Consider the following 13,930-nt stretch of genomic DNA (forward strand, 5'->3'; position numbering starts at 1 on the left):
TTCTGATTCTGGTTCTTAAATCTTTAAAATAAAAAGAATTGAACTCTTTGTTTTTTAAGTTCCTCCTAGGTGCTTATTTCATAAACTTTAAGTGCTTAAAGGATCCGCCATGTTTTTTAATTCTAAATGCTCTATTAGAAAATATTTTGCTTTTTGTCCAACTTCTCAGTCTACTGCATTCTTTTTTTTTTTTTTTTTTTAACCAAAATGAACTAAATAGAAGGAAAAAGGATTACCTTAAATTCTGAGTACTATTTTCTCTGTTCAGTGATGAATGCTCGAAGTCAGCCTATGATCCTGGTCTGACTTAAAAATGATTTAGTTCTTATATTTGGCTTCAGGTGATTTTTAACTATGGAGGCAAAAATTGGGACTTTTATAATTAGGGGAAAAAGAAAGTATTTATACATTCTTTGAACTTTTAATTTATTCAGTAAATGTATATTCTTATCAGTATTAGCTTGAATTGCAAAGATTTAATACAAAATAATTTATTTGGAATTGCTTCGATGTTAAGTAAATGTGTAGCTCATGAAAACGAATTCAAGTGGTGGGTCACAGACCACTAGATATTTCATTTTGCTACCTTTCTGGAAAAGAATAACAGGATGAGCACTAAGGGACATCTGATTGTCTCTTAAATTTAGTTTATTTTGGTCTTTCAAAATAAAAGGCCCCTAAACTGCTGGACCTTTTTAGAGTTATTTAGAATATAGAATAAATCTGTATTTTAGAATAGTTGCCTTTTTGATTTTTTTTTTAAACCTTTAATATGTCAAGTCCTCAAAAAAAATTTTTTTGAAGAATCAAACTTCTTCACATCTTTACTATGGAATATTTTGCCACAGGGAAGTGAAGTATGGTATGCTAGATGTGTTTTTATGCAATCCCTGAGACTTGTTGTAAAATGGAATTTTGGAGTTTCATGATTATGTATTGTCTCCTTATTTTTTAAAAGCAGTCTCTTAAGAAAACATGAATTATATGTATGTTCCTGAGGAAGGATGTGCAGAAATGCACGCCAAATTGTTAACTATAGTTATTTCTGATGTGAGAGAAGTAAGGACTTCAATGTTTTTCTTAAACCTCAGGAATGTATTCATAAATGTGTAATCTTTTAAAAACTATAGACTAAAAATAAAAGTGAGCATTTTCAGAATTTAAAAATTTTGAGGCTGTAACCTTTGGTCTTGGCACCTCTCAGTGGTCCAGGATGGATAGCTGTAAGAGCAGTTTGCTTGGGATAGAATTACAAAGTCTATTTCCTCTTCATAATTGAGGTGGAAAAGAAGCAGCCTAAACAATGTTAAGCTTGCTGGAGAGCACATGAACGTGATCTTAGCAAGACCCTAAACCTGTAACTAGTGTAATTTTGTGTTTCCTTTTTAGCTCCGGACCAAAATTTAACAGTGCCATCCGAGGAAAGATTGGGTTGCCTCATAGCGTCAAATTAAGGTTTTTAAACATACTTCTGAATTGTTTAAATTGTTTTTCAAGGAACTAATGTGGTGTATTTGTTTGGGTAACTTCTGAAACTTTTTAACTTTGCAGCAGACGACGTTCCCGAAGCAAAAGTCCATTCAGAAAAGACAAGAGCCCCGTGAGGTAGCTGTTGTCACTATTTCTTTAGAACTTTTAGCTTTTATATAGCTTTTGTAATTTATACTATTGCTAAAGTTAGTGACATTAAGTAAATTGGACCATATTAAATGTCCTTTTGTAGTATTAGTTCTGTTAATGTATTTCTAAATTTTCAACAGCTTTTCTTTTAATTTCATATAAATAAATCTTAACCAAGTTGACTGGTTTTTAAGTAGTAGTCTTTGGTTCTTGAATGTTTCTATAGGTTATTTTCCTTTTAAATAAACATAAGACTTACCTATCCAATTTACCATTTTGTTCAAGCAATGTTTTATTATATCGGCAGCATTATATTGATAGCATTTTTCTTTACTGGTGTTCTGCCTTCCCTTAAAGGGAACCTTTATTTATTTTTTAATTGATTTCAGAAAGGAAGGGAGAGAGAGATAGAAACATCAATGATGAGAGAATCATTAATTGTCTGCCTCCTGCATACCCCACGCTGGGGATCAAGTCTGCAACCTGTGCATGTTCCCTGACTGGAATTGAACCATGACTTCCTGGTTCATAGGTCAGTGCACTGACCCACGATGACCAGGCTTAGAGGAAACTTTTTAACTTTGAGTTTATCCTGTTACTTGGTATATTCTAATTATTTCAGGATTTGGTAAAAAACCTCAATTTTAAAAGCTCCTGCAGATACTGACATTTTTAACTCTTTAATATTTAATTTTCTTTCTAAAAATTCCCTTTTAGTTATCTTTCTCTGGATCTAGTCCAGCTTTGTATCTCTGTTTTACAGTAATTTTTTTTAAAATATATTTTATTGATTTTTTACAGAGAGGAAGGGAGAGGGATAGAGAGCTAGAAACATCGATGAGAGAGAAACATCGATCAGCTGCCTCCTGCACACCCCCCACTGGGGATGTGCCCGCAACCAAGGTACATGCCCTTGACCGGAATCGATCCTGGGACCCCTCAGTCCGCAGGCCGACGCTCTATCCACTGAGCCAAACCGGTTTCGGCTACAGTAATATTTAAAAAAATTATTTTTATTGATTTCAGAGAGAAAGGGAGAGGGAGAGAAAGATAGAAACATCACTGATGAGAGAGAATCATTGATTGGCTGCCTCCTGCATGCCCCCACTGGGGATCGAGCCCACAACTTGGGCATATGCCCTGACCAGTAATCGAACCGGCTACCTCTTGGTTCCTGGGTCGACGCTCAACCGCTGAGCTACACCCGGCTACGCTACAGTAATATTTTTTTAATCACTTACTGATTTCTCGATGGGATGTACCAGAATTTTGTATAGAGTATTTCAAAAGTATTCCTGAGAATGTTCAAAACATGGATATGCTTGTATCATGAAAGATTCGCTTAGAACCTTAACCATATAGTGATATTTCATAATTGATAATGCTAATAGATACTTTTATTTTCCTTAATTTATAAAAGTAAATTTCATCTATTGTGCTTATTTTCTTCCTTATTTGGGCACTTTAATTTCTTCTTTGAATTTAGAAGTATAAGGCTATTTGTATTAATGAATAAATTGTAGCCCACTACTATAATTTCCTGCTTTAAAAAATGTTTTTATTGATTTTAAAGAGAGGGCTAGAGAGATAGAAATATTGATGTGGGCCCTGACCAGTTTGGCTTAGTGGATAGAGCGTCGGCCTGGGGACTGAAGGGTCCCAGGTTTGATTCTGGTCAAGGGCATGTACCTTGGTTGTGGGCACATCCCCAATAGGGGGTGTGCAGGAGGCACCTGATCCATGTTTCTCTCTCATCGATGTTTCTCTCTCATTGATGTTTCTAACTCTCTATCCCTCTCCCTTCCTCTCTATAAAAAATCAATAAAATATATTTAAAAAAAGAAAAAAGAAATATTCATGAGGGAGAAACATTGATTGTCTGCCTCCTACATGCCCCCTTACTGGAGATCAAGCCCACAAACCAGGCACGTGCCCTGACTGGGAATTGAACCCGTGACCTCTTAGTTCATGGGTCGATGCTCAACCACTGAGTCACGTCGGCCTGGCTACTTTTGATTTTTTATTTGCTATAGTTACTGTGTCTGTATTCTATATTTATCAAGAAATATTTCTTGGCATACTAATTTGCAATCTTAGTAAAGCCATTCTAATTCTAATACAACGACCTCACAATTCCATATATCCATCTCAATTTGTTAGATAAAATTCTTAAAATTAAATAGTTTTTGCCGTTTCGGCTTTTACTTTCAAATTTATCTCTTGTGATTATTAAATTTAATTTCGCTTAATGATTTTATGGTTTTGTTGTGAGAAATTCTTTCTATTAACTTAGGACCAGTCCGATATGTGATTGATTGGGGTTATATACTGTTACTATTTCTAAACATTCGGTAGTCTGTTGACACTTTATTATCCTGGAGAAATTACCATTTTTAAGATTGAAAGGCCAGTGGACTTTTGTCCTAATACTGTGTAAAATATCAGAAGAAACATATAGAAAACTGTTATCCTGTTGAATTAGTCACATTGAATTACTTACTTCATGGACATTTTATATAAATCAGACTTGGGAATAGTGGCAAATTAGTTCCATAAAGTTTATTCTGTTTACTGAAAATGTACTTTAATAAGAATAAGTTATAAATTGCCGAAACCGGTTTGGCTCAGTGGATAGAGCGTCGGCCTTCTGACTGAAGGGTCCCGGGTTCGATTCTGGTCAAGGGCATGTACCTTGGTTGCGGGCACGTCCCCAGTAGGGGTCGTGCAGGAGGCAGCTGATCGATGTTTCTCTCTCATCGATGTTTCTAACTCTCTATCCCTCTCCCTTCCTCTCTGTAAAATATCAATAAAATATATTAAAAAAAAAAAAAAGAATAAGTTATAAATTGCTGTATTTCTTACTCCTGTTAGGGAACCTATTGATAATCTAACTCCTGAGGAAAGAGATGCAAGGACGGTTTTCTGCATGCAGCTGGCAGCAAGAATTCGGCCAAGGGATCTGGAAGAGTTTTTTTCTACAGTAGGAAAGGTAATCTTAGCCTATTTAGGGTGGTCATATAAGTGGAAATTGCAAACATTTCAATAATTGTTAGTATGACAGACAAAATGGAAGACATCTAAATACCAAACCTTTTGATTTAGTAGAATTTAATTACAGAATTTATTTTTTGTAACATTTCTATTTTAACCTCACTTGGAAGTTAATAAATGTTGGAGATGATAAATGTTACCACATTTATCAAAAAATAGAAGATAGAAGTGGGCCCACAAATGTACTTATCTTTAAAATTTTTTAATGGCTTACACCTTTGCTTTATCAATAATGCCTCTTTTTTTTAAAATTATTATTTATAATGGCATATACTGGATGGTTCCACAAACAACCTTGTGTTTAAGTGTGTATTTTCTTTTTTAGGTTCGAGATGTGAGGATGATTTCTGATAGAAATTCAAGACGGTCCAAGGGAATTGCTTATGTGGAGTTCGTTGATGTTAGCTCAGTGCCTCTAGCAATAGGATTAACTGGCCAACGTGTTTTAGGAGTACCAATCATAGTACAGGCATCACAGGTAATTTTTTTTTCTTGCTTTAGATTTTGATCATTGATAGTAATGGAAACCTGCTGTTGGCTTAGTGTTTTGTGCCTTAAGGTGTAAATACCTATTTCATGAAAAAGACTTGAGAACTTAATCTAGAATTTTATTGATTTGTAATAGTATCTTCGTTGTTTATTAAGCATCCACAAACATGTTTTTCACTTGCAATTTGTCAAATTGAACAATTTTGACTTTTTTTTAGAGTACATTAAAGTTGGGGACAATGAAACAAGTTAGGGGTTAGAATAGAAGAAGCAACAGGAGAGAGCCTAGGCAGAGCTGCTTTGGCTCACTAAATAGTTAGAGAAAAGGGGGCCTTGGAGACAGGTTTATGGCTTTAGACCAGGAGAGCTGTGGCTGCTTATTGCTCCCCTGGTTGCAAGAGTTTAGGAGATGCACGCCTATGAGGTATGAAGAGGTGAGGAGGGAAAGGCATGGCAAGCTCCCAGGAGAGAGCACACTAATTTTAACATTTCAAACATCATTTTCTGTCCTGGTTGGTACGCTCAGTGTTTAGTGTTAGCCAGTGAACCACAGAGAATTAAAAACAACTCTTGGTGAGAATAACACAAAAAATTAACATTTTCAGAAGATTTTACTTCATGTCAAGAGTAGTTTGGCCCTGGCCGGCTAGCTCATTTGGTTAAAAGCATCATCCTGATAATGCCAAGGTTGCAGGTTTGATCAGGACACATATAACAATCAACCAATGTCCTAGCCAGTTTGCTCAGTGGATAGAACATTGACCCATGGACTGAAGGATCTCGAGTGTGATTCCGGTCAAGGTCACGTACCTTGTACCTCGGTTGCAGGTTCAATCCCCCGACAAGGTGCTGCATGCAGGAGGCAACCAATTGATGTTTCTCACATCAATGCTTCTCTTTCTGTCCCCCTCCCTTCCACTCTCTTAAGGCAAAAACATATTAACCAAATGAATGCATAAATAAATGGAACAATTAATTGTTTCTCTTTTACCCTTCCCTTATTCCCTTTCTCTACCTTACTCTCTCTAAAATCAATAAATTTTTTAAAAGTAGTTTTTGAATAGCCATCATTTCTAGTATTTCTTTAAGGTATTTCAGCCCTGACCAGTTTAGCTCAGTGGATAGAGTGTCATCCTGTGGACTCAAGGGTCCTAGGTTTGATACTGGGCAGGGGCATGTACCTTGGTTGCTGGCACATACCCAGTAGGGAGTGTGCAGGAGGCAGCTGATTGATGTTTCTAACTCTCTATCCCTCTCCCTTCCTCTCTGTAAAAAATCAATAAAATATATTTTAAAATAAAATGAAATAAAATAAGGTATTTCGAACTAATTTAAGAATATCTTGTAGCCCTAGCTGGTTTGGCTCAATGGATAGAGGCCTGTGGACGAAGGGTCCCTGGTTCTATTCCTGTCAAGGGCACATGCCCGGGGTTTCGGGCTCAATCCCCAGGGTGGGATATGAAGGAGGCAGCCAATCAATGATTCTCTCTCATCATTGATGTTTCTATCTCTCTCTCCCTCTCCCTCTCTGAAATCAGTAAAAATATTTATTAAAAAAAGAATATCTTCTAAAATTAAGAATGTCTTTTAAGATAACCCAAACTGTAATATAATTCCTCTATGCTGGTTCTTTACAAAATTGGCAAAAAATATTTTAGTTCATTTAGATGTGGAAAAATTGGGATGTATCAATATCTACACTAATAAGAGTAAGATGCTAATTGATGTACCTTTGTGACTACCACCAGCCAATCAGGAGCGAGTATGCAAATTAACCCAACAAAGATGGCGGGTTAATTTGCACATGCAGGAGCTCAGCAGTTGTAGCGGAATGCTTGTGTCTTAGGCGTTCTGCACCACCCCAACAACTCAAAGCCTCTGGGCAGCATGGGAAGGCAGAAAGGCAGCTCCGGCAGCCAGGGGAAGGAAGGCCCATTCTTGCACGAATCTTTGTGTATCGAGCCTCTAGTATTTATATAATAGGAAAGTATGTATTAGGATTCATCATCAGTACCTATAGACATGTTGGTAGGTTTTCCAATCACTGATCTGATACACCATAACTCCTAAATTATTTGGTTCCTTCATCAGACTAATGTAAAGTTATAAATAAGCTTTGTAACCAAATCAGACTTGAAATTCCAGTTTCACTGCTAACAAGTCTATGCAACCATAATCAAATTACTTTTTTTATGACCTGTAAAAGGTGATAATGTCCTAGTTAATATTTTGGGAGTAGTTAATGTTGGGTATTTATCACTTGATTGTATGCAAACAATAGAAAAGTAATTGGTCTGTTCTTTTCCTGTGATGGAGGAGTATAAACCTAATAGTTTATAGATTCACCTGACAACCAGAGCTCAGAAGCATCAAATTAAATGAGGTTTGAACTTATTTAACTTTAACCTTCTTTTCTCCTATACTACTCAAGGTACGCCATTATTTTTATGATAGGTACTTGGAAAAAAGTGACATATGACTGAATGGTTTGATTTGATTTATAATGTGCATTTTTACTTACTCTAACTTTTAGGCAGAAAAAAACAGAGCTGCAGCAATGGCAAACAATCTACAAAAGGGAAGTGCTGGACCTATGAGGCTTTATGTGGGCTCTTTACACTTTAACATAACTGAAGATATGCTGCGGGGGATCTTTGAGCCTTTTGGAAGGGTAAGTTCCAATTTCTTGAACCAATAAATTTCAATAGGCTCTTGATCCAAATGTAACTATAATAATTTTTGTATATCTACTTTGTTGTTATATATTCTGTAAAAATTAAGACGGGAGAGTGATTCTGCTAGGTTTTGGTGATAATTTCAATTAATCTTCAGTATTGTGACAACTCTCAATATCTTCTTTTCCTGTAAGAAGATACCATTTGAAGTTAGACATTCTATTAATATGTTGTTGTTCATAATGCTCTACAGTAAAATGCATAGTATTCGAATCAATCATTTAAAAGATCAACATAAATTATACAAACGTACTGTATGCATTTGGAGCAAGAGTCTTTTTTCCCCTTGGTTTGTTCTTTTGGATGCTTTTCTTACTGAAAATTAAGGGGTATGTAGAGAAGTTTCTCTGCTAAATTAAAGTATAATTAGATTTTCTGTTTATGTCCAGTGGGTCCTCATTTTGGAGAAGACATTTTATTGCATAATAAATATTAACAGTAGATTGTTCTTTGGTTTAAAAGATTCATTTTGTGCCCGTGCATAAAAATCTTGGTTCCTGCTGAACCTTATCCACTAGCAATGTTTATTGCTCTTGAATGTATATTTTTATTACTTTCTTTCATTACCCTACTTTACCCCTTTGTTAAACTGTTTTAAGTCAATAGTGGTAAACATTAGAGTGTAGAGATTGTGAGTGCTTTGTGTATTGGATATATACACAAGTCTTAAATATGTGGGTTGATCAATCATTATAAAATTTCCTGAATCCACTAGAACATGAGTAAATACGATATGCATGCTGTATCTTAATTTTTCATGCTTTGTGTGGATAGCTTTATTTTGGGGTATGATAAAATCCACAAACCGCACAGTGCACCCATTTAAACAATTAATTGCTTTTTATTCTATTTACAGAGTTGCACAATCATCACTAAATCCAGCGTTCTTTTTAAATAATTCCAATACTTTGGGCAACTTATCATGCCTAGTATTGAGAATTATTTTTGATGGTTTCTGCATAATGGAAAGGAAACAAAAATGTTTTCATTTCTAACATCTGACTGTATTTTACAAAGAACTTTTTATTTTTTGTTATTTGTTTTTGAGGCAATATTAAGATTAATATTCTTGAAATATTTTTTAGATCCCCAGTACATGACTCCTTGCATGGGAAGTTGCTAGCTTTTCAGAAGATTTTAGGGGTGGGGTAATTCGGGTTGTGGTATGTTTTCATTTATTATTTAGGGGAGAGAGGGAGATTATTCAGTCATGTTTCAAGGAAAAACATTTTACCCCCTACTTTTTTTACTTAGTAACAATTATGTTTTTTATTTCTAGATTGAAAGTATCCAGCTCATGATGGATAGTGAAACAGGTCGATCCAAGGGATATGGATTTATTACGGTAAACAATTAATATTACAACTTAAATGTTTTTGGTTTAAGCAGCATAGAAAAACTTCATTAGTTATTGATAATGGAGAATTGGAGCATGGCAATTATTTTCAAGTGGTTTAAATTTGCATGATGTTATAGCCATTTTTTGGTAGCAGTATGTGTCTACCAAATGTGAAAGTTTAACCAGTTTACTATTATCCTGTATTTGGTCAGTTTGCTTAGCCAACTGTTCTTATAATTAAAGTCTTCGACTCCTTTAATTTTTGACTCTTGACATGTTTGACACATTTTTGTCTGTTGAATGAGGTCTGTTGGGATTCCATTTTACTTAAAATCCTTTTTATATCTATGCATCTTATCAAAATGATGAGGAATGCCTTGTGTTTCTGACTATTACAGCCCAGTCCATGATTTTAAAAGAACCACATATCCTTGGCTAAGGATTAAAAAATAAAAAATCAAGCAATGAATGCATAAATAGGTGAAACAACAAATTATGTATCTCTGTGCCTCTCGTACCCCCAATCTTTTATCCTTCACTCTAAAACTGATGAGTAAAAACAAGTATTTAAAATACAGATAGGTCCCAGTTTTAATCAAGAAATTACAATTGTCTGCCCTGACTGGTTTGGCTCAGTGGATAGAGCGTCAGCCTGCGGACTGAAGGGTCCCAGGTTTGATTCTGGTCAAGGGCATGTACCTTGGTTGCAGGCACATCCCCAGTACGGGGTGTGCAGAAGGCAGCTGATCGATGTTCCTCTCTCATCAATGTTTCTAACTCTCTGTCCCTCTCCCTTCCTCTCTGTAAAAAATCAATAAAATATATATTTTTTAAAAAAGAAAAAAGAAATTATAATTGTCTTATATTCAAATTTTCATAAACTTTAAATCTGTTGTAGGAGAGAATGTATTTTGTATGGTCATAGGGATTTTATTTCATCCCCATGGTGCTGGTGAAAGGAGAAAACTTGTTTATAAAACTCTTAAACCACCAACATTTTACTTTGTTTCTATAACATTAATGTGGTTATCTTCCCCCAATATAAATATTGGTGTATTTTTTTAAACGGGGGATTTTAAATGTAACATAATGATTATCTGTAAGTTTTCCCATCTCAGTAAAATATTATATTTTGAGAGAAAGAGAGGAAAGGGGAGTTGGTGAGAGACATCAATTTGTTGTTCCACTCACTTATGCTTTTTTATGATTCATTGATTGCTTTTATATGTGCCCTGACCAGAAATAGAACCCAAAACCTTGACATATGAGAATGATGCTCTAACCAACCGAGTTACCTGGCCAGGGCCAGAAATTATTTTAAACAATAAACATTCTGATGAAAGATTGAACTACAGAATTCATGGGAATATGTTCCTTTCTCCCATTAAATTAAAACCAGAGGGTATGAATTAGAGTTTTTCTGAATTTGCAACCTGGAATTAAGAATATTCATGATTTAATTGGCAAGAAGAGTTGACCCAGCATTTTGTATTAAAAATAATATCTGGCCCTAGCTGGTTTTGCTCAATGGTTGGAGTGTCCGCCCATGAACTAAAGGATCCCAGGTTCGATTCTGGGGTGGGGGTGTCAGAGGCACCAATTGATGTGTCATGGAAGAAATGGGCTCAGGAAACAAGTCACAGAGGCAAAAGAAAGGCCCTTGGAGCTTAGGGGAAAGGGGGGGTAAGGAGGAGGAGGGGATGGGAAAGGTGCTGGCATGCTTTCGAGAGGGAATCCCTATCTTGTCATTTTATTTTTTTAAGCTTCCTTTCAGGAGCCTATCAATTCTCTATTTTTTAATATATTTTTATTGATTTCAGAGAGGAAGGGAGTGTGTGAGATAGAAACATTAATGATTAAAAAGAATCATTGATTGGCTGCCTCCAATCATGTCCCCCACTAGGGATCAAGCTTGCAACCCTGGCATGGGCCCTGACCAGTAATCAAATCATGACCTCCTGGGTCAGAGGTTGATGCTCAACCATTGTACCACACCAGCCGGGCCCTATCTAGTCATTTTAAATCACGTCAGTAATACGGTCTGATTATGTTTGTTATATTATAGCTTAAAATTACTTCATCATCCGCCCAATTATAATTATTGAATATAGTCGTATATAATTTCTTATATAATAAAAGATTAATATGCAAATTGACTGAATTGCAGAACAAGTCGCTATGACGCACACTGACCACCAGGGGGCAGATGCTCAACGCAGGAGCTGCTTCCTTGTGGTCAGTGCACTCCCACAGAGGGAGCGCCGCTCAGCCAGAAGCCCGGAGTCAAGGCTGGCAAGCGCAGCGGCAGTGGCGGGAGCCTCTCCTGCCTCCACAGCAGTCAGACATCCCCCGAGGGGTCCCGGACTGCAAGAGGGTGCAGGTCGGGCTAAGGGACACACCCCCCCCCCCCCCCAGTGCACCAATTTCATGCACCAGGACTCTAGCAAACTAATAAATAAGCATTTCCTTACCTATGTAAACTAATGTACTGTGCTTTTTTATCTCTCTATTAGTTTTCTGATTCAGAATGTGCCAAGAAGGCTTTGGAACAACTTAATGGATTTGAGCTAGCAGGAAGGCCAATGAAAGTTGGTCATGTTACTGAACGAACTGATGCTTCCAGCGCTAGCTCCTTTTTGGACAGTGATGAACTGGAAAGGACTGGAATTGATTTGGGAACAACTGGTCGTCTTCAATTAATGGCAAGACTTGCAGAGGGTAAATTTTTTTTAGTGTTAATGATTTAGTATGACTGATAATGAGAAAGGTATCTAGACTAATAAATGGAAAGTGATTTATTTTGGAATTGATGTTCTCCTTGGGCAATACATGTATGTAATTTCATAGATTAAGTTCCTCACCTTAAAGTTCTAATGGAATCTACTTTATGGTGGTGCATTTTTTAGTACCACAGTGCATGCTACAGGATTCCTTGTGCTTCCTATAAAAATAACATTCTCAAACTTCAGAATAAATTTAGTTGTAGCTCTTACACTATATGCTGCTTGTCATGTTTATTATTGGAGTGACTTTGGTAGTAAACACTCAGAAAACTGGATTTTCTGCTCTTAACATATTAAGGACTTTAAGACCTATTCTTTTCCAGGTACAGGTTTGCAGATCCCACCAGCAGCACAGCAAGCTCTACAAATGAGTGGCTCCTTGGCATTTGGTGCTGTGGCAGGTAGGAATTGAATCTTTTCTAATTTTGAAATCATTGTTTTTTCACCTAATTCGAAAATTTGCCAAATTTTTGCATTTAAAAGGACTTACTGAGAATTCAATTCATCAAGTACTTATAGCCAATAAATTTCAAATGTCCCTATAAGAAAATGAAGATATAGGACAGAATTATTTACTAATCATAATAAACTGTCAGGGCATTGTATTGAATCCTTCACACCAATTTAGTTTAAATCAAAGTAAATTTAGTTTATGTTGCTTTACAGAACAAAATGTTTCTTTGTAATATTTAAGTTCAGAAAACTACCAGAGGGCTTTACTGAAGTGATTACAGTATCAAGAGTACTCAGTAAATTGCTCAGTAAAGTTCTTTCCTATATAGTACACATTATTTTGACATGTTGAGTTAGGGAATTAGGTTCTTGGAGAGGACAGGAAGGAAGGAGAGCATTGGCAGTTTATTATAATCCTCCTATATAATAAAAGGCTAATATGCAAATTGACTTATCAGCAGAAGGACCGGTCACTATGATGCGCACTGACCACCCACAGGGGGAGTGCTGCTCAACCAGAAGCCAGGCTCACAGCTGGTGAGCGCAGCAGCGGTGGCGGAACTTCTCCCGCCTCTGTGGCAGCTCTAAGGATGTCAGATTGCTGGCTTAGGCCTAAGCAGTCAGTTGGACATCCCCTGAGGGCTCCTGGACTGCGAGAGGTGCAGGCCGGGCTGTGGGACACCTCCCTCTTCCCCCTTTCCTCCATTCCCCCAGCGTGAAACACATGGTCTTCCTCTATTTTATGGCTTAACTTAATTATGTAGATTTGTCTTTATGTACCTTGATATTAGCGCATATCTACAAGCTAGGATAATGTTTAATTTTGAAGTGTTGACAACTTAGTTTTTTTGTACATATCAAAACTATTTGTATTGTGAACCCTGCATAACAGGAAATACTTTATTCCAAGAAAGTATGCAATTTATATTATGAATTGGTCCTTTTACCATATCTACAAAGTGAGGCAGCAATATATTAAAAATGAGATATGTACACCTGAAACTAATATAACATTGGATGTCAATTGTAATTGAAAAATAAAATATTTTAAAAAGTAAAGGAATGATGAGTGATGATGGTACTGAATCTATATAAAAAAGCTCATGTGGTTGCTTCATGATTGATTTTCTTGTAAATTGCAAGTTCATTAGCTGATTAATAGAGTATAATTGTCTACTTTTATATTGCTCTTCATTAGTTAGAAGGGGGCTTTTCTTTCATTTTCTTCTTTGTTGTTAATTCTCCCCCAAGGATATTTTTTCCCCTATTGATTTTTAGAGAGAGTGGAAAGGAGGGAGGGAGCCAGAGAGAGAGCAAAGAGAGAAACATTGATGATTGACGTGAGAGAGAGGCATCACTTGGTTGTCACTCACCTCAGCTGGGAATAGGTAGAGTTGGAACCTGCAACTCAGGTACTTTCCTTTGACCTGGAAAATGACGGGACATGCTCTAACAATTGA

General features: G+C 36.4%; 1 protein-coding gene across 4 annotated transcripts in view; it reads left to right on the top strand.

Moving 5' to 3' along the window:
* Positions 1–13,930, top strand: part of RBM39 (RNA binding motif protein 39) — a 29,400-nt gene that overhangs the window by 8,599 nt on the left and 6,871 nt on the right. For 2 of the 4 annotated variants that reach the window (XM_080686551.1, XM_080686552.1), the window contains exons 5-12: positions 1,390–1,455; positions 1,552–1,605; positions 4,492–4,609; positions 4,997–5,149; positions 7,694–7,831; positions 9,175–9,240; positions 11,748–11,952; positions 12,341–12,418. In XM_080686551.1, the coding sequence (XP_080542677.1) occupies positions 1,390–1,455; positions 1,552–1,605; positions 4,492–4,609; positions 4,997–5,149; positions 7,694–7,831; positions 9,175–9,240; positions 11,748–11,952; positions 12,341–12,418 (878 nt within the window). The remainder of the gene's footprint in view (positions 1–1,389; positions 1,456–1,551; positions 1,606–4,491; positions 4,610–4,996; positions 5,150–7,693; positions 7,832–9,174; positions 9,241–11,747; positions 11,953–12,340; positions 12,419–13,930) is intronic. The other 2 variants (XM_080686553.1, XM_080686554.1) reach the window with 1 other exon arrangement.

Source organism: Plecotus auritus, assembly GCF_963455305.1.
Source record: "Plecotus auritus genome assembly, chromosome: 8".
In the NCBI taxonomy this organism is placed as follows: domain Eukaryota; kingdom Metazoa; phylum Chordata; class Mammalia; order Chiroptera; family Vespertilionidae; genus Plecotus; species Plecotus auritus.